Genomic DNA, 20,788 nt, shown 5'->3' with positions numbered 1-20,788 from the left:
CTAAACGTTAGCTTGCTGTCGCTCCATGGTTGCTGTCTGACCCGTTGTGATGTCCAGCATTTGTTGTCTTCAGTACAGATTCCAGCATCTGCAGTCATTTGCTCCTTCCACTTATTCTGCCCTCCCCACTCAGTTTTAAGGGGCAGCATGAATGGGGTGGAACCTCAGAAAACTGGATTTGGTCCTGAATTCTTTATCTCCCAAATGGAATTGTTTTTACTATCTCGGAATTCAGGCAGTTCAGGGTTTATCTATTCCCATCTTTCACCGATCCATCCCTAATTTGACACCTCTAATCCCCTCCACTGCTTTATCAAATTAGTTTTAACAGCTTCTATCATATTGCAAATAGAAGCCATGATATCAGCATTCCTCTAAAGTATCCAGCCATTGTCAGTGCTGTTAGCTATTGAAATCACCAGAATGAGCAGGGAGCACAAAGTTAGCATGATGCCTATGTTATAATTAATAGCGTGGATTAATGGTGTGTCACAATCTCTTTGTATGTTTTTGACCATTGTCGAATTTACACCACAAACCTACTGCTTTGACAAAGGAAACTTGATTCAAGTTCCCATTGTTGCCAATAGTTTTTAAAAGGCTTTCTCTTACAAACAGAATATTTAAATACGTTATCAAAGAATTTCATTTCTCAAAGCATTACACACTTCTAAAGTCATGTACCAGAGTGAACAGTAAAGATATAAATATCAGGGTTCTTCAAAAAAGTCAGATCTTCTTATGGGAGAATAAGATCCTGGGGATAAGTTTCAATGGACCAAGTATGATTTTCTCATCCTGTTTTGTTCTTTTTCATATACACAGCACTATTCTCCACTTTGTTAAATTATAGTTCACACCCAAGATCGCAATAAACACATAATCAGAGCATAAGAAATAGGAATGGGGTAGCCATCAGTGCATCAAACCTGTTTTACCATTCAGTCAGTTCACTGATCTGATCTGAATGTGAGTTTAACTTTACTGCCTGCCCCTCCCTCCGATAACTCATGAGTCTCTTGTATGACAAAATGCAGTCTAACTCAGTCTTACGTATATTCATTGATCCACTCTCGACTCACTCTGGGGTAGAGAATTTCAAAGATTAGCAACACAATAAGTAGTAATTCCTTCTCAGCTCCATCATTTCCATGGGAAACTCCTTACTTTAAAATTTTCAAATAACTCCATGCTATCTTGGGATTTCTTTCCTACCACAATGATTATATCATGTATGATTGTGATCACAGATTTCTTTGCATAAAACCGTATGACAATCAAAAGACAATGAGGTAATCTTTTGGGTGTGTATAAAATTAACGTGTGGGGGCAGCACATTAGGACATCTGATAGGAAATTCGAGCGCACCGAAATTCTATCTAGCGGGGGGCATGGTTGGCCGTAGCATACCAAGACTTCTTATTGGTTGGGCACAATCATGTGAAACACAGTGCTGTGGAATCCTTAAAGGCTCCCAGGGATTTGTGCAGCTTGGGTTTGGGAATTACTGAAGAGGAATCAGGCAAACGTGAATTAAAATATATAAATTTTTTGCTTGATGTCAAATATCCTCAAATGTGTTTTATAAATTATTTATGGCAGTCGTTAAAACCCATTGTAATCCATTAGTTGGCCAGCAAGCAGGCTAGTCATACCGTCACCCTGACTTAACAACAAGGTTATTGAGCTGACGTTAAACAGAAGAGGAATGTTCCATTTCCGATCCATGAAAGCAGTGTCATGTTAAGCTTGGCAAGAAGTGCACTGGCCAGCATTTGTACCATGCCAAGAACCTGGATGTGATGTTATAAAGTATTTAGGGATCCCACAGGGAAGAGGCAAGTAAGCATGAACATTTACACAGAAACTAAACTGCTCATGAGCCATGTGGTCACAGCATAAGACACCCAGTCACTCATTCCATTGTGAATTTGAAGTACACAGCAATATTGTCTACCACTTCCTCTGCAGTGAGACTGGCTAAAACTGGAATCAAACTATTAGTAGAAGGGCAAGCAGAAAGAATAAGGTTAGATGATAGGATGTGAATATTGCAGAGGGCACTGCACAATAAGAAAAGAAAATCTGTCCAGTGTGGGAAAGCAGTGGTCCAATTGGGGAAGTTGAATTTTTTTATCTGCAGATATCTGGCTAGAAAGAAGCAAAACAAGCTAATAAAGATGGCTGATGGAGAGATGATGCTGACAAATCACTCTACACCATACGAGAGAGTGTTGGCCAGGGCTGGAAAGGGTTAAAAGGGACTGAGAGTTGCTCAAGCTGAACGAGTGGATGTTCTACATTACGTACACAATGGGCACTGCGCAGGCCAATCAAGCAGAAGGGAAGCAGTTCTGGTACGTGTTTGAAAGGATTGCCGCTTTGAAACGCAATGTGGACATCTCTGATTGGATGGAAACTGATAAGAGATCAGGGATAGAGCCCTCTAGTATAACTCCTGGAGAGAAGCAGCGCATGAGCAACCCCTTGCCCTGTGGTGTAGTGTGGTGAACAAAGGAACTGTGAAGCCTGGCCAGCTACACATTCCTGGATAATGTGCTTTGATTAAGCCAAGTATTGAGTTAGCAGAAGGGTGACTTGTGTGGTTTCCTTTGACTGTTTACAATTTGGGAATAATGTGATATTTGGATATTTTTGATACTTGATACTTTTGAGAATTAAAGAGTGAATTAAGTTAAAGGATTCTCTGTGTCTTCTAAGCTCACTTTCATTGAGGTAAACTGTTGTCTGAGACCAAGACAGTCAACAAGAGGTTGGCATCTGATTAGAATAGATTCCCTACTGGCCCTTCAGCCCAACAAGTCCACACTGACCCTCCAAAGAGGAACCCACCCAGACCCATGCCCCTCTGACTAACGCACCTAAACTATGGGCAACTTAGCATGGTCAATTCACCTAACCTGCACATCTTTGGACTGTGGGACGAAACCAGAGCACTTGGAGGAAACCCACCCAGACACGGAGAATGTGCAAACTCCACACAGACAGTCACCCGAGGTTGGAATCGAACCTGGGACCCTGGTACTGTGAGGCAGCAGTGCTAACCACTGAGCCACCGTGAAGGGGTCTTGCCTGAAACGTCGATTCTCCTGCTCCTCGGATGCTGCCTGATCTGCTGTGCTTTTCCAGCACCACACTTCGAGGAAGAGGTTGGCATTGTCAGGTCTAAATGTGGTAAATGGTCTGAGACAGAATGATGACTGCAGAAGGAGATTCATCAAGCGAATGTGAAATTCCAGATAAACATTTGGACTATGTACGACATCATGAATTTCATTAGCCTGTGTGAAGTGGCTCAAGATAATGAACCAAAAATGAAGACCTCAAACGCCAAATGATGGAATGAACATCTTTTCCCTCTTGGGATGAGTAAGTGAAAAGCCCAATGCAATGGGAAGAAAGAAGATCTGAAGTTCCACATTAAATAAAATCTACGTATCTCAGCTAACAAAAAAGGTCTAAAGCTTGGAGTAGTAACTCTACATGTGCCAAAAGAGATTTGCAGCTTTTCACAGGCTTCTAAGACAGTGACTGCTGAACAGTTCCTAAAAGATTAGAGGAATTATTTTACAGATCTTGAATGTTTTCCTGGTAAATATAACCTAAATGTAAAGTCCACCTGAAAGCCAAGACAGAACTGGAAAAGAAGTGACAGCTCCTGCGTACTAGTAACGTGGAGAAAATCTTGAAAATGTGAGAGAGTGCACAGAACTCCAGGATCTCAATAAAGTTTTGAAGCGATCTCAATATCCCAAGAAAAACACTGAAGAAATTTTGCCATGCCTCTCTCAGATAAAGATCTTTACTCCCCTCAATGAGGACAGTTATTGGCAAGTGAAGTTGGATAAGAATAGTTTTCCAAATCCACTTTACATAACATTCAGGAGATATAGTTGGTTGCACATGCTTTTTGGCATTTCCACTGCTCCAGAACAGTATTAACACAGACAGTATGAGATAATCAATGATTTTCCTAGAGTGGAAGCTATTGTGGATAAATGTGAAAGGCAACAGAGATCTCATATAACGGCTCGACAGAGTCTGCCAGGAACCTGAAGCTGAACAAGAAAATCATGCAACTGAAGATGCTGGAGGTCAGGTATATAGGTCATGTACTGATGGCAACAGGACATCTCCCGGATCCTAACAAGGAGAGATTTGTTTCAGTGATGCAGTGACTGGAAAGCTCGGAAAGCAGTGCAGCAATTTGTGGGAGTGGTGAACTATCTAGCTGAGTTTTTGTCTAATATAATATTAGAGACAAATACATTGCTGGAGGCAAAGACCTGTTACAATGACAGATCAGAACCCAAAGTATTATGAGCATATACAGCCCTTAATTCCAAATGTGATTTTTTTCAACAGGACTGCGACAGAGACAAGATAACTGTAAGTGGAAAATAAAGACTGTGCAACACCTAAAGGTATCAAAGAAACTTCAAACAGATGGACTGTGATCTTTTGTGAGTACAAAGATAAGAGTTTGACAGACCCGTGCTTAACTGTAAGCTACACTTTATGGATTATGTCCCAAACTACAGACACATTTTGTGTTTTTTCCATTTGAAGAATTTAAGGACAGAGGTTAAAAAGCCAATTTCAATTCTTCTGGACTGAAAGCTCTTCCGTGTACCTGCCTGAGTTATTGTGCTATGAAGAATGATAAATGGTACGATTAAAGAACGGTACCCTGTTGCTCCTCTGTTCAAGGTAAAGACCCTTTCTCACTCTGACTGCTCCAAATCAGTTTAAAAAATAGAATTAGGACAACAGAAGTTCAATCAGCTTACCAAACCAAGAATCTCAGAAGTCATCTGTTTACCCATGGCAACACTTCCACTGCGACAGACAGAGCATTCAACTACCTACTCTTTACAGAGACCCATCAGTACACTTTTAGATTTTATTGTCACATGTACTCAAGTACAAGAGTGCAGTGAAAAGTGTATAATTTTGCCGCACATGGCACCATCTTAGGTACCAAAGTACCTAGGTACAAAAAAAGGCTTAGGTATAAAGCAGAGAAACAAGAGTTAAGCGCGGTTTCATAGAATAATTGAAACATAGAGGAATAGGTTACAGTTTACATTAAAGTCTTTTGTAGTTTAAATAAAGAAAATAAAGGAATAAGCTAAAAGTTCAACAGTTTTTTTTTAAAGAGAGTCCTCTGCTTCTCTCACTCTCTGGGAGACCTCAGCTGCCTGTTCTTGAAGCAGCTGCTGCAGACACCTTTGCTGCTGCTGAAGCTGCTGCCTCTCCATTCTGTCCCAGTGCCTTGAGAACACGCCCAGGCAGGATTCACACACACGCTGAGCCGAGACACTGCATGAGTCGCCAACACACTGGCCGATATACTGCCAAGAGACCAGGCTGAGAGTCACTGACAGACTAGGCCCAGGACCTGCAGCAAGCTGTTAGCAGACCAGGCCCTGACCCACCGAGAAACCAAAACAGGTAAAGAGAAAGAAAACATAAGGGGGGAGGTGCTCCTACTTGGCTGCAATCTTCAACAGAAGTATCTGTGTCTTTTTAAACTTTTATTGTTTTGAAACCACCCCTTACTTCTAAACTGTGTGTATGTGTGTTCCATTACTAATGTTTCTCATGTTTAGCGATTGGTGCATTCACTTCTTATAAATTCAAAGAAGTCTGGTTGAATTGATTTTTCTTAAAAAAACCTGACTTCAATCTGGAGAAAGGTTAGCAAAACTGAAGGTATTCTTTTTAAATTAACCTTGTTGGAACCAAGTGAGGAGGATGAGTGAATAAAGAAATCCCTTCACATCTGGGGGCTGAAGAGTTTGGAGTATCCTGTCTGGAATAACAAATTTGGGATTGATCATGAAGAGCCCATATGACAGTGGCAGATCAAAATAACTCAAAGTTTTCTTCTCTCGATTGTGAAATTGCCCATGTTGACAGTGAAATAAGTAATAACTCCAACCAGGAGTGATTGTATTTTTGTGCGTGCTCCAAGGATTATGGCAGTCATTTATAATGATGGTGATGTATCGCCTCCATTGAGAACACATACTCCATTTCTGTAGTGACATAACTGGCAAGCAACTAAATGACACTACAGTTTACTAGCATCGTGTGAATGTAGATTAGGTCACAAAGTGGCCCAAGCCACTCTCAACACTGTAAAATCAGAACATGCGCTAAATTGTGTACATTCACCAAATAGTGACCAAAACTGTATCCACAAACAGCAAACATGCAATAGTCTTCATACCTACTTTACACAAGCATAACATTGAGGTTATGAAGGTAGATGTTTGGTTGTGCTCCAGACATTCACGAGTGTGCAGCTAGAGGGATCTTGTGATTTTGAAAAGCAGACTCTCCTACTCCAAACCCTTGCACTAAAATTCAGGAACATCAGGACATGTACCAAGAATAGATTTGAAATCCAATGTTCTTTTTAACAGCACCAAAGATAACCCAGAACTGCCAAAGGCACAGAGAAGTGAAAAAACTGACATGGTTCTGAGCCTATTTCAATGACTGATACAGAGTTTTCAGCAGGTGTTCCTACACTCATACATGCTAATTTCTTACCAATCCATTGTGAAATGGCTTACAGTATGAAACCAATTAGCTACATGCAGTAGGCCATTTGTTATGGCCTTCAATGTCTTTAAACTTCAAACTAATCAGAACTTGCATGATGACTTATCATTACAGTCAGAATATCACAATATATGGAGAAGCATCTACTTTCATACTGACACGTTCACTTCAGTCAATTCTCACTCTCAACAACACTAAGTGGGAAATAATAGTCATGTAAAGCGAGAGATGGAAATGTTACAGTAAACAAGATGCAACCTGCAGATCTTTTAATATAAGCATCTGGAGAATCTCTTTCTCAAATGGTCCTATGACCAATACGCTGAGGAGACAAACACAGCTTAAAGTTTACATAGTGCAAGCCACAAATGCATACTTGCAAATTCCTGATTTAAGCTGTCAGTCAACAGGAGGCACGAAATGGAGCCTCGGAACTTTCTCGGCAAAATAATACAGCCAACTCAAAACTGGAACCTAGTAAACTTATAGCAGTTGCCTAGACCGTACCCCTAGATGGGGCGACAGTGCATGATCCAGAGAGCCATGAGCAGAGAAAATTAAAAAGGTATGTCTTCAAAAGATAGAACAGATTAAAAAGGGAACATTAGGCGAGAGTTATAATGATAATCTCATGGTTATTTGACCTTTTAATCTGTTCAAGCTGTGTTCTTAAGCTTTCTGTCATTATGGCATCTGGAGTTCCTGTCAAAGCAGCTTGTAGCTCTCTTATTTTGATCCTGCATGTTATCAGTTAATATTCTAAAAATATATTTTTTAAAATTTGAAAGGAGCCACGCTATTTCAGTGAGACCAAAATCAAATGTCTGTTTAAGTATCTCATAATGTTGCTTACTTGAACACTAACAACCTACCCCTTGAATGGATATTGAATGTAATTTGGCCATTTTTAAGGACTATTCTACAGTTAAGCCATTAAATGTCCATGTTTTCAATATTATAAAGTTCACCTATAATTGAGTGGTGCACGGACACTCATTAAACTCACCTGGGCTCTTCCTTTAAAAAAAAACTCAACCAACCTGTTCAGCCAGGTTTTCAAACACCTTTGAAGCAGGTGGGGCATGAACCTTGGCCTCCTGGCTCAGAGGTAGGGACATCAGCAGTGCACCACAGGATCTCCCTTAAATTCCACAGGAGTACTTAACAACAATGATTCAATTAACCTGCCTGTGTGGTTTCCCGATAAGCAGGGAGAGTTCTGAATTTCCAAGTTAGGAATTGAGGTTCAGTGGTTCTTAAACTACTGCTATATTTTTAAGACAGGCAAGATTTGTTTTGGAAGCTGACTAATCAAACAAAATGGTTAGAATACTTTACAGTGTGTCCTTGTGGCAAAAGAGATTTCAATGGAGAAAACAGCCCTGAGGAATGTATCAAAGGAGATTACCCTAATAGAGCCAGCGTACAGAAATCAAGCAGGAGGCAGCCAACCAGCTGAATGCTGTCTCAACACATAGTTGCATATGAGAAAGAAGTCCCTTAGATGAAGGAAGCCTACTCAGGTAAGGGACAATGATAGATGCCTATTAAAATAAAGGGTGACCCTATAATGCACGCAAAAGACTCTCAACATACAGTATGCTTGACATCTGCAAAGTAATTTGCAAATCTCTGACTGCTTCAATCTCTTACTTGGTGGCTGCCACAGAAACTCAGTTGCTTTCTTTAACCAATGCAGCATACAGCTTCTAGATCTTATTGCATTCTGTCTGCTCATCCTTCCACATCAGGTGTATAATGTGTGGCCCTCAATGTATACCTTATGTGTTATCTCTTAATGCTCAAATGGTTTTGTAACTCACCTTTCACAGGAGAAAGCTTCTGATAACCTATCTGCAAACACACAGCAAAAGAAGAAAGGGAGAGTTATGTCACACGAAGTCCATGGAACTAGCTAACCAAGTGGACTCAGTAGAAACTCTTTGACCAGTCATCTAGAATCATCAGAGCTTCCAGAATGAAAAACCGGAACAATACAACAATACTAATCCAACATAGATAATCATGAACCCTCAGAGCACCATGGAGCACGTGGAAATTCAAGGCATCCACAGCAGGAACTTGCACAAGAGCAGTACTTTTCTCACTAAGTTCCATCTTACAAAATGTTCCTATATGTTGTCCAAGGGCATCAATGGTCAATTCAGAAATGCCTCAATTCTGAGATTTATGCTATTTAGTTCCAACCAAGGAGCCATCCCTACATAAACCCTGGTAGCCAGTAACTGCATCATGGTAGGAACAGAAACAGAAGTAGGCCTCACCTGACAGGATATGGATTCATTTGCCTCTTTAAAACCTATTGTATATGAGACGATAGTAATCAGTACAAACAGCATCTAAACCTCCCCTGCAAAATCTGGGCATCTAGCACAGCCAATTCTTGGTAGTCTCATTGAAGGATTGATGTGTGACTCCCACTTGGAGGTGAGAGTATACATGTGGCAGATCAATTTTGCAGAGGAGGTCTTAAACAGGCCGTAGCCCCTTACCTGCAAGTGCACAAGTGCTAATGCAGGTTATGGGTGCTTGCCATAGAGCATAAGGATACAGACAGGAGTAGGCCATTCGGTCCCTCAAGCCTGCTTCTTCAGTCAATAGTATCACGGCTGTTCCGACATTCCTCACGTCCACTTTCCTGCCCTTTCTCCATAATCCTTGATTCCATTACTGAGCCCACCATTACTTTTTCCCTGCATTTAGCAAAAATGCAGTCAGTTCATTTTCACACTGGAATGTATATGCTGCCAACTAATTTGGAAGATCTGGCATCTGTTAGCCATCTGCAAAATGGACAGAAGAGAAATCCAAACCTTAAAACTGAACTGTAGTGCAAGAAAGGTGAATTACAGGTAATCTGCAAAACAACAGGACTTGTGAGTGAGGGAGATAACAGCCTACAGATACTACAGATTTCTACTTGGTTTGATTTCAGTGGTGGGGTGGTGCCCATAAAAATACTCATCCCCACATTATAGTGAAGGGTGAGCACTAAAATCAGCAGCAAATTGACCACAAATAAATAAATTATCAAGGGTCAATTGAGCTTGCTAAAAGTTCCTGACCCCAATGTCACATCACCTACATCGTAATGTGATTTACATGGACAGTTGGGTGGCAATTGGATGCACAATTTTATTTTAAGAAGTGTTTAAAAGAACAGGAAAGAAGTGGAGCCTGAGTGCCCCATGCCCATCAGGGGCATCCCCAAGGAACATAGTGCCCTCTCATCCTTACAACTGCACATTCTTTTCATCTCTGCCCACGCAGCCCATGAGGCCTCATGTGTGGCCGTAGCTCGCTGCCCAGCAACCCCCACTACAGAAGCCAAGTGCTTCCACGACTTGTGGACCTACTTTCTGGCTGTCGGGGTGTGGAGGGGGGGCTTCTATCCAGCCAGACAGAATTTTCTTCTGGGGTTGAATCATCCATCAACCCCTCCACCACCGCTTAATTTTCCACCCTATATCTCTTGATGTTTTATTTGCAATGATTATATTTCCTTCAAGATAGAACCTATTATATACAACTAGCTGAGTGCTAGTCAGAATTGTCTCCACTCTGCCCCATGTCTTGAAAAATGCTCCAGGGTTCAACACAATACTTGACATGAAATGTAATGAGAAAGAAAGGGAAGTTACAGAGCGATGTGTCCATGTTTCTTTCATTTATGTTTCCAATTTACATAAGACTTTAAATCATGTATTACAATATTAGTGCCTTCAAAGCCTGAATCCCCATAGTTCTCAAATATTCTGTACTTGCCTTTAGCAATGCTCTTTCCACTGATCTTCTGCTTTGCATTATAGTATGGTTATGTCTTTACTATGAATTCAGGAGTTTTAAAAGCAGTCAGACTGTTACAAATCTTGTTGAAAGGAGTCAAAATTACAGAATGTCCAGTCAGTTTGCAATACAGGTTATTTTCCTACAACGTGCGTTTCATCAATGCAATTTGGCTGTAACGTGATTGGTGAATTAGTGAACAATTTTCTTAAAAGGCGAACTCCCATTACTTATTACTCAACTCCATTCCCAGTTACCTTAAGCCCACTCTAATTGTTTACTTCAGGTCAAGTAAAAAAAAAATTGGATAACAGAGCAATTTTTTTCTGACTTTATTGTTGATGTTTTCCAGGATGTTTTTAGAAATTATTGCAAGAGAAGAGATTTGGTTTTCAAGATTCACCTCATTCTGGACAATGCACCAAGCCATCCTTCCACCTTGAGCTTTCTGAAAACATCCAAGTGCTATTCTCTCTCATTCAACCCATGGACCAGGGTGCAATAGCAGCATTTAAAGTTTATTATTTAAGGTGGACATTCAGGAAACCGATTGCAGCTTCTGAAGGGGATAATGACGACAGTGTGTTCTTCAATTTTGAAAGAGCTTTAACATTAAGAATGCTATTGACATTATTGTGGAGGCCTGGGGTGATATCGGTACGGACTGCTTACATGCAGTTTGGTGGAAGCTTCTTCCAGATTTTCTTCATGATTTTAAAGGTGTTGAACTGTCAGAAGAGCTTCCAGCAATCAGGGATCATTGTGTTGCTCTTGCAAAGCAAGTTGGATTTGAAGTGGAGACTGAGGATGTCGAGGGACTGCACGAGTCCCATTGTGAAGACCTCTCCACAGCTGATCTACAACAGCTTGTGGCTGCGGGGGAAACTGAACCTCTAGATGAAGACAACAAAATCCAGGATGCACCACCACAAGAACTTTCTACTTATCTTTTGTCTTCTATCCTGAGGGAAGTTGAGAAGCAGTTGCAACTCTTAGAAGACAATGACTACAATGTAGAATGCAACAGGATAGCAGTTTGAGGGATAAAACTTTATCTGGCATCCTATGAACAGCTTCTTCATGAAAGACAAAAGATGGAAAAGCAGCAAAAACTAGAAGCCTTTTTTAAGCCAACTTCCAAGAAACACTCTGAGGACAATGAACCACAGCTATCCACTTTTGGACTAAACATATCTTTTCATCATAACCCTGCACCCAGAACTGCACCTGAAAGTAATGATGATGCTGATGATGACCCTCAGCCCCGTCTTCATTCAGTACTGTAACTCAGCAAACTCAGAAATTCCTTAAAGTGTTAAATTTAGTGTATTATTTCATTAAAATATATGATTTTAACATTTACTTAGATTGTACTATCATTTGTGTTAGACTATATATTATTTTTGTTTTGATTTTTACTGATATTTCTGGTGGTTTGCCCCTAACCCTGTTTTTCCCACAGGCCCAGTTATTTCTGTGACACGAGCTCGAACGAGAATGTAACTATCATGTTATAGCAGAACAGACTGTATATCAACGTGCAGCATTTTCCAAATGCCAATGATGATCATTTGTGCCAAATATTGCAAAATGACAATCTATATCAAAGTGGACTATGATCATATTTAGTGCATAACCCTGTCAATAATGTAACTGAAGATACTTTTGGAGGAATATTTCTGATGTTCATTATTTATAATAAATCGTTTACAGCAATGATCTGAGAAACAAGTCATTTATGAGCAGAATAAAAATGTTGACCAGTAACCCCACCAATTTAGTTTACACAGCCCACAATGTCATTATCTACTGATTAGATGCTTATGTCTTCACACACCAGAAGGAAACCTTATGCAATCAGATGAGAACTTAACATGATTATAGTCATAGAGTCATAGAGATGTACAGCATGGAAACAGACCCTTCGGTCCAACCCGTCCATGTTGGCCAGAAATCCCAACCCAATCTAGTCCCACCTGCCAGCACCTGACCCATATTCCTCCAAACCCTCCCTATTCATATACCCATCCAAATGCTGAAGAGATGGGTTACTTTTGTAAGGCTGAAGTTGAACATTTTATCTATTGACTAATAAGTAAAAGCTAAACCTATTATTTATATTAATATTGGGCCTCAGCTTAGTGGATCCCAAACTAATTATACAATAAATATTACCATCAAATATACAATATAAATAAATGGTCTTAAATAAAATATGAATGTGCTGCATCTGAGTAAATGAATCCTCAGCCATCACCATGTGCTTTAATTACCTCAGTCTTAATTTACACACAGAAGCTGCTGAAAGTGGCACTAAATCCATTTCCTGACATCACTTAGCCAGCACATACTCCTTTACACTATTCAACCGAAACTATCAGATTGTGCTGATCAACGGGCTTAAGATATTGTCAGAGCTCTTACAGTCTCTGAAGTTATACCTAGTCAATGTTAGAGGAAGAGTGAGGATTTGTATTATTATTTCCTATTCTCAGAATGTTTTGAAGTATGTCACAGTCATTTATGAAGGGCAGTCACTGCTTTTATGCAAGCAAACAGTTTGTAAATAATGATTCAAATGAGGAGACTACATGTCTTAGCTGTGAGTTTTCAGGTGACACAAAGCTACTTGGGAGGGTAAACTGCAAGGAGGATGCAGAGAAGCATCAGTGTGAATTAGACAAGTTAAATAAATGGGCAAATGCATGGCATATGCAACATAATGCTGGATAAATGTGAGATTATCCACTTTGGGAACAAAAATAATCAGGCAGATTATTACCTGGATGGCAATGGATTGGACAAGGGGGAGGTGCAACGAGACCTAGGAGTTCTTGTACATCAGTCAATGAAAGTAAGCAGGCAATGAAGAAGGCAAGCAGTATGTTGGCTTTCGTAGTGAGAGGATTCAAGTACAGGAGCAGGGATGTCTTGCTGCAATTGTACAGTGCCTTGGGTGATACCACACGGAGTATTGTGTGCAGTTTTGGTCTCCTTATCTGAGGGAGGATGATCTGACTGAGGGAGTGCTGTGAAGTAAACTGAATTCTACAATGGTGGGACTGATGTTCAGGGAGAGACTAAATTGGTTAGGAGTATATTCACTAGAGTTTAGAAGAATTAGGGGGGAATCTCAGAGACATATAAAATTAGAATAGGATTGGACAGGATAGATGCAGGAAGAATGTTCTCAATATCCACGGAGGCCAGGATCAGGGGTGACAGTCAAAGGATAAGGCCTGGAGAAGGAAGATGAGGAGTAACTTCTTCATTCAGAGAGTGTAAGCATGTGGGATTGTCTAGAACAGGAGACTGTTGAGGCCAAAACATTAAGGACTTTCAAGGAAAATGTAGATGCAGTTCTGAGGGCTAAAGGGATCAAAGGATATTGGGAGAAAGAGGGAACAGGGTACTGAGTTGGATAGGAGATCAGGTGATAAGTTTGCAGATGACACCAAAATTGGAGGTGTAGTAGACAGCGTAGAAGGTTACCTCAGAGCACAACAGGACTTTGATCAGATGGGCCAATGGGTCAAGGAGTGGCAGTGGAGTTTTAGATAAATGTGAGGTGCTGTCTTTTGGTAAGACAAATCAGGGCAGGTATTATACACTTAATAGTAGGATTCTGAAGAATATTGCCAAACAAAGAGACCTTGGAAAGCAGGTTCATAGTCCCTTGAAAGTGGAGTCACAGGTAGCTAGGGTAGTGAGTAAGGCATTTGGGATACTTGCCTTTATTGGTCAGAGCACTGAGTATAGGAGTTGGCAGGTCATGTTGTGGCTGTATAGTACATTGGTTAGGCCAGTTTTGGAATACTGTGTTCAATTCTGGACTCCCTGTTATAGGAAGGATATTGTGAAACTCGAAAAGGTTCTGACAAAATGTACAAGGATGTTGGAGGGTTTGAGCTATAGGGAGAGGCTGAATAGTCTGGAACTATTTTCTCTGGACTATTGGAGGCTGAAAAGTGACCTTATAGAGGTTTATAAAATCACGAGGGGCATGGATAGAGTGAACAGCCATGGTGATTTCCCTGGGGAGGGAAAGTCCAAAACAAGAGAGCACAGGTTCAAGGTGAGAAGGGAAAGATTTAAAAGGGACCCAAGGGGCAATTATTTCATGCAGAGTGTGATGCGTGTATGGAATGAACTGCCAGACGAAGTGGTGGAGGCTGGTACAATTGCAACATTTAAAAGGCATCTGGAAGGGTACATGAATAGGAAGGGGATATAGGGATATGGACCACATGCTGGCAAATGGGACTAAATTAATTTAGGATATCTGGTTGGCATGGATGAATTGGATCGAAGGGCCTGTTTCCATGCTGTACATCTCCCTGACTCTAAGTGAAGAGCCAAATAGCCTATCCCTGCTCCTAGATTCCATGTTTCAATGCAAGATGCCAGTAACTCATCAGGCTGCATGTACAACATCCAATAACGAGCAGAAATGTCCTCCCATTAAGTAACACCTTCAATCCCAATCCCAAACACTTGAGGTCATCCAAAACTTAGATGCCTAATCCTAATATGCAACAAGTTCAATTCATCCATTATCCTTGATCTACACTTGCTTGGGGTCAAGCAATGTCTTGAGTTTGCACTTGGCATCCTTGTTTTCAAATCCCTCCATGACATTATCCCTCCCATCTCTGTAATTTCCTCCAGTTTCATATTCTCCATAAAACCTGTGCTCCTTTAATTCTGGCTTTTTCAGCCTTCCTTCCCAATTTGAAGTGTATTTTTCATTTAATTTCAATTAGATTGAGACGCGAAAAAAAATCAGAAGAAGATAAAGTGAAGAATAAACAGCAGTTAGACCTCTTTAACAATCTGCCTAAATGTTGTCTTACTTAATTTGGAGTCAAATACCGCTTCAGAACGCTCTGGTGAATGACTTTGAGAAGGTTTATTACGTTATCCTTCCTTTCACTTGTCAAATACCCAGTAGCCAAGACTGTGGAGTTAGAAAGCCAGGGAGCAGGAGAGACTGTACATCAGTGAATGAGGCTCACATGCAAATTAGATCAAATCATAATGCAAAGATGCAATCAGAAACAATATTATTATAGAAGCACTTTAAAAGTTTTGTTGTAAAGAGATAAAATAACAGCTTTCAAAATATTGCACGACGTGCACATAGTTCAGAATCCTGAAACGGAAGGGAGAGAAAGTAGTGACCTAGAGCTTGAACTAGAATGAAGATATTATTATATGTCATTGGTGACTCTTTACTATTCAGAAGAAATTAGCAATGCCAAGCAGCCCTGGTAGTTCACACAAACCAGCACAATAGTCTTGCCAAACAGCTTTAGCAACAAAAACATTAGATCCCTACAAGAGCATTGAGGACACTGAAGATAAAATAAAATGTGAATGCTGAAAGTCCTATCAAGTTTTGGCTGTATCTGTGGAGAGACAAACAGAATTATTGTTTCATGTTGGTAACCTTCATCAGAACAGGGAGTGTTCAGATGTTTAATGGCAATTAGGAAGGTCTGTGATGGAGTTCAAAAGCTGGAAAGGATAAATGACAGCAGTGAGGATGTGTAAATGGACATGTAGAGTCACCACCAGTAGCTGCCATCCAAAACACATGGTTGCAGTTATGAACTCAATTTTGAACCCAGAAGGTTGTAAAATGCCTATCAAAAGGTGAAGGTCCTATTGTTTGAGTTTATATTGAGCTTCACTGGACACTGTAGGAGATCAAGAACAGAGGGGTCAGATTGGATGTGGAGCAAAGAATTGAATGGAAATGCTGGAAGCTGGATTTGTACAGGAATTGCAATTCTTGTTGTTTTACCTCCCATCTTCTTATCAGCCAAAATATCCAAACACACCTTCCAAGGTGCACATCAATTTAGTTGTGCTTCTTTCAATTAACACTATGTATCCATTGCTCGTGATGCAGTCTATTCTTTAAAGAGAACACCAAATGCAGACTGGGTAATTAGTTTGCAGTGAACGGTCATTCAGTTTAGAGGATGATCCTGAGCTTCCAGTAACCACTCATTTTAGTTCTCCCCTCTGAAATAACTCTCAGAAGGCCAGTGTCCCATCACCAAGTCACCCCTTATTTACACGTGCATAGTACATGACATTGACCAAGCTAGCTCAGAGCTGGTTCCTAGCACAGAATCTCTGGCACTCCAATTTATATCTGTCAGCCAGGACTCCCTGATTGGGCCAAGTTACCAGCCCCACTCAGGAATCTCAATTTAAGTTGTCCATCTGGCTGACCTCACTGCAATCACTACACCCTCCACTCTGACCTCTCTGGCCTTGGACTCCTCCATTGTTCTAATGAGGCTCATCATAAGCTCAGGAGCAGAACCTCATCATTCAATAAAGCAGCTTAAAGCCCAGCCTCAACAATGAGGTCCATCAGTTCAGATTGCAATCTCCATCTTTTTTTTGGATGGCAGTTGTTGGTCATGTTCTGTTAGTTTCCACTTACAACTTCTCTAGACATATCTCTGGCTCCTTTACTTGTTGCCCACCCATTCTATCACAGACATTTTGACTTGTCCAGTCTTTCCTTCCTTCTTCCCTCTTGTTGGCTGTAACTTACAAATTGTTAGATCTCTGAACATTCCCTATTCTGGTGAAGGGTTGCCACTTAAAACATCTGAATCCCCCTGGGCCCAAAGAGGTGAGTCTCAGTTATATCTCAAACTCTGAAAAATATTGACAAAGGTGGGTCATTTTGGTCATTGTTAACACCCAGAAATGGAGGATAGTCAATGCAGCCTGTTAAAGGACAAACTTAAGGTAAATTCCCAAGCTCAGATAGGTCTCCAAGTGAGCACAGAGCCTGGTAAACACGTAGATGGGGCCTCCTAGTGGTAGGACAAGGAATCATCAACACTACCCCAAAGCCATGAGGATGAGAAAACTGAATCCACAACTATAAGCCATCATGTGCAGGAGACCCCCCCATAATGATGGCCTACAAGCTACAATCATTCTTCCTTTCTTTCTAAATTGTTTCAGTGACTGCCTATATGCTGAGGCACCCTCACCTTCCTTTACTGCATCAGTTGTGCGCACCATTCCCAGTGGGGTTACCAGGCATTCAGGGCTTTCTGATTGGGATTCTGACCTTGGAAATCCACTCACTGTGTTTAATTAGAAAGTTACAGAGGAAGCATCCTGTTAAATGGGCTGCCTTCAGTATGATTGCTCTGCTATGTGACCCTAGAGAAACACTGACACCACACTTCGGCATCAGTACTTGATTCTGAAGGCAGAAACATTTTATAAATAGTCAGGTTCCACTTGTTATCTGTCTTTCTCTCAACAGAAACTGTCAGACCTGCTGAGTGCTTGCAGTATTTAATGTTTTTATTGATAGGAGATCGCTGTTAATTTGCAAAGTTAATCCTGTAAGTTTTTCAGCAAAACCAAGTCACAAACCTCTTGGTTCAAGCATCATGTTATGCTGATAAATTTAGATCAGGAAATAAGTTAAAGCTATCAATACAACAGTACAGCAGGTGTACATTCAGCTCACTGTGTTGTGTTAGCTCTTTAACTAAAGCAATTTAATCCAATTAAACGTGTGTATGTTATGTGTGTGTAGCTCTATTTGTTTGTATAAGTGTGTGAATATCTGTGTTTGTGTGTGGGTGTATCCACGTGTGCATATATCTGTGTACATGTGCATCCCAGTCCATTTGTCTTTATCTGTGTCTGTATGTGTGTATTTACAAACAGATATCGGTCTAAGTGTCTGTGTCATCTGTGTTTATTTGTATCTGCATGTGTATATCTATCTGCATGTGAGTTTCTATGTATTTTTGTAAACTATCATGGATGTATATGCATATTTATCTGTGAGCATCTCATTTGTGTCTGCACCCAGTGTGTTCATAATTTGTGTATACCCTGTATGTCTCATGATATCATGCAAATCCAGATGGTTGATGCTAATGCTCTGTTAGAAAAACCGCCTACTAATAATATGTTAAGCCATACACACCAAGCATGAAAACTTGGTAATGGTGATTACACCTAGAAATTAGAGGGTGCTGATGCCATAGAACCTTACCCCAGTAAAGAGCCAAATCCTTTAGGAGAAAAGGCAAAGTGACAACTGGGAAAAGAAAGGAAAACAAATAAAAAATATTGAGGCATTAAGAAACAAAAAGAAAAAGTGAGATGCAAGAAATGAAAATATTAAAGCACAGAGAAGGAATTGAAGTATTCGAGAAGTACAGAGTTATCAAAAAGAGAATTCACAGATATAAAACTGCTAAAAGATGAACAAGATCAACACACAGTTGATACTGAAATAGCAATGATACAGAATAAACACTTTGCCCGAATCTTTATTCCCAAGTAAGAATGTAATGAAGAGAGTATACTGTCCATCCCAACTAACAGTCACGGCCTCATGCTGATCAAAATGGGGCCGAGAAGTCAATGAGAAGCAGTGCTACATTGGTAATCACCCGAGAAAACCATCAGGATCGATGCTGCCCTGATTTCCTTCCTCACAATTTCTTGTTAAAGTCATAGATCAGGCCCCAATCGTGCCTTTGGAGACCTTTGCCTTCGCTCTCACTGACAAAACTAACACAGAAAACATCAATGCGGAAGAAATATTTCAACAGTTAAAACAACAAGAACAGCGACAGAACCATAGAATGGTTACGACATGCAAGGAGGCCAGATATTAGTCAAACTAGTCAAAATGAAGGTTGACAAAATCCAGGTCCAGATAAATTATGGACTACATCCATGAATTAAGGACGTAATGTTAAATTGAAATTAAAACTTGGTCACACCCGAACAGGGAAGCATTGCGTAATTCTGGTTTCCATACTACAACATGGAAGCATTGGTGCGGAAAATATTTATCAGGATATTATCAGAATTGAGGGATGCAATAATCAGGAATAATTAAACAAGCCTTTTGCTCCCTTGGAAAAGAGAGAGCAAAGTAAAATAAAGTACCATGTATGATGAGGGCTTTGATATGGTGAGAAATTGCTTGTTTATGACTATATGCTGAGTGTTATGAATACTATTAAGGCTCTGTGTGATGTGCACAGACACTTCTGGAAGTGGATCATGCCGGATGCCATCCAGTAACGCGTTTTTCAAATCATTGTTACGTTCCTGAAAATCACAACTTTAAGTGATGTGTGGCTTCCCATTGGAATCAATGTTAAAGTCAGAGTTAAGTTCTTCCATGCAGTGTTTGCTCAAAAGAAGTTCCCAAATGGAATAAATAATAAGTTTTAAAATAAATACGTTTAAAGCTATGTAAGTACATGCACAAATAATATAAACAATTATTTTTAATCAACTTGCGCAGACATATTACAGCTTCCTGCTGAAGGGCTCCTGCCCGAAACGTCAATCTTCCAGTTCCTTGGATGCTGCCTGACCTGCTGTGCTTTTCCTGCGCCACTCTAATCTTGACTCTGACCTCCAGCATCTGCAGTCCTCACTTTCGCCTATATTACTACACACCCCTGGAGTAGATGGGACTTGAACCACGTCCTCTTGGTCCAGAGGTAGGGACAGTACCACTGCAGCATACAAGTCCCTCCTAACACTGTAAATGTTAAAAATACACTCACCTATAGCAGAACACTGGCATCAATGGCAGAGGATGCTCGGTTCTGCCCACAGACATTAATTGCAAGTTCAGAAAGACAGCAGGATAGAAATGGACATTAAAGGTAAGAACAGAGGACAGGGTGGCATTGAATGTGGGAGTGAAGAGGGATTTAAAGCAAGGGTAGGTACAGAAGGAAAGCTTGGAGGACTGAATGTGAGACCTGAAGCTTGAGGAGAATGTTTTGAAAGCAGGCAGGCCATAGAACAGGAAGTCTGACAAACAACGATAAACTGAGACTCACAATGTTACACAAATACACTCACTATTATTAATGATATTAAAGCAATACAACATCAACTGAGTCAACTGTAAATGGGCATGGTGATGCCATTAAGTTGAAGGCACATTGGGATGTGTACAGAGAGGCAGATCTTAAACTCAATGTGATTTGACATCTATGCATTATTACATTTCTGCAGCAGGAAGGACCTCTACACAAGCAATATTTACAGGGATTATCAACTATCCTTAGGTCAGTTGCTGGTTGATGTTTATTCTCTGTCTGTTTGCTTTAGTTCTAGAAATGTTTGGTACTTTGATATCGCAAGTGGTGTGGCAAGGTGCTGAGAGATTTTGAAGTATTCTTTCTGATCAAGTTAGTTGCTCTCATCATTGGTAGGCAATCTACATGTCATAGAGTCATAGAGATGTACCGCACGGAAACAGACCCTTCAGTCATGTCTTAGACAATGAATACAGGCCAAAATGATCAGAGAGTAAAGGGAGTAAGAGGAGAGTAAAAATGACTCTCAG

The 20,788-nt window shown here is 40.5% G+C and overlaps 1 protein-coding gene and 1 long non-coding RNA gene across 3 annotated transcripts in view; one reads left to right on the top strand and one right to left on the bottom strand.

Moving 5' to 3' along the window:
• LOC122550775 (microtubule-associated tumor suppressor candidate 2-like) overlaps window positions 1-20,788 on the bottom strand; it is a 440,121-nt gene that overhangs the window by 236,013 nt on the left and 183,320 nt on the right. The window contains exon 5 of one of the 2 annotated variants that reach the window (XM_043692024.1): window positions 18,455-18,499. The exons of the other annotated variant lie outside the window; for it this stretch is intronic. Within the exon in view, the coding sequence (XP_043547959.1) occupies window positions 18,455-18,499 (45 nt within the window). The remainder of the gene's footprint in view (window positions 1-18,454; window positions 18,500-20,788) is intronic. 2 annotated transcript variants of the gene reach the window in all.
• On the top strand, window positions 1,679-12,112 carry LOC122550777. Its single transcript, XR_006311941.1, has 3 exons — window positions 1,679-1,842; window positions 4,387-4,484; window positions 10,754-12,112. It is a non-coding gene; the product is annotated as an uncharacterized LOC122550777 (long non-coding RNA).

The sequence above is a fragment of the Chiloscyllium plagiosum genome, chromosome 6 (assembly GCF_004010195.1).
Source record: "Chiloscyllium plagiosum isolate BGI_BamShark_2017 chromosome 6, ASM401019v2, whole genome shotgun sequence".
Taxonomy (NCBI): domain Eukaryota; kingdom Metazoa; phylum Chordata; class Chondrichthyes; order Orectolobiformes; family Hemiscylliidae; genus Chiloscyllium; species Chiloscyllium plagiosum.
The sequence above is the reverse complement of the archived record's forward strand: the minus strand, read 5'-3'. Positions and strand labels throughout refer to the sequence as shown.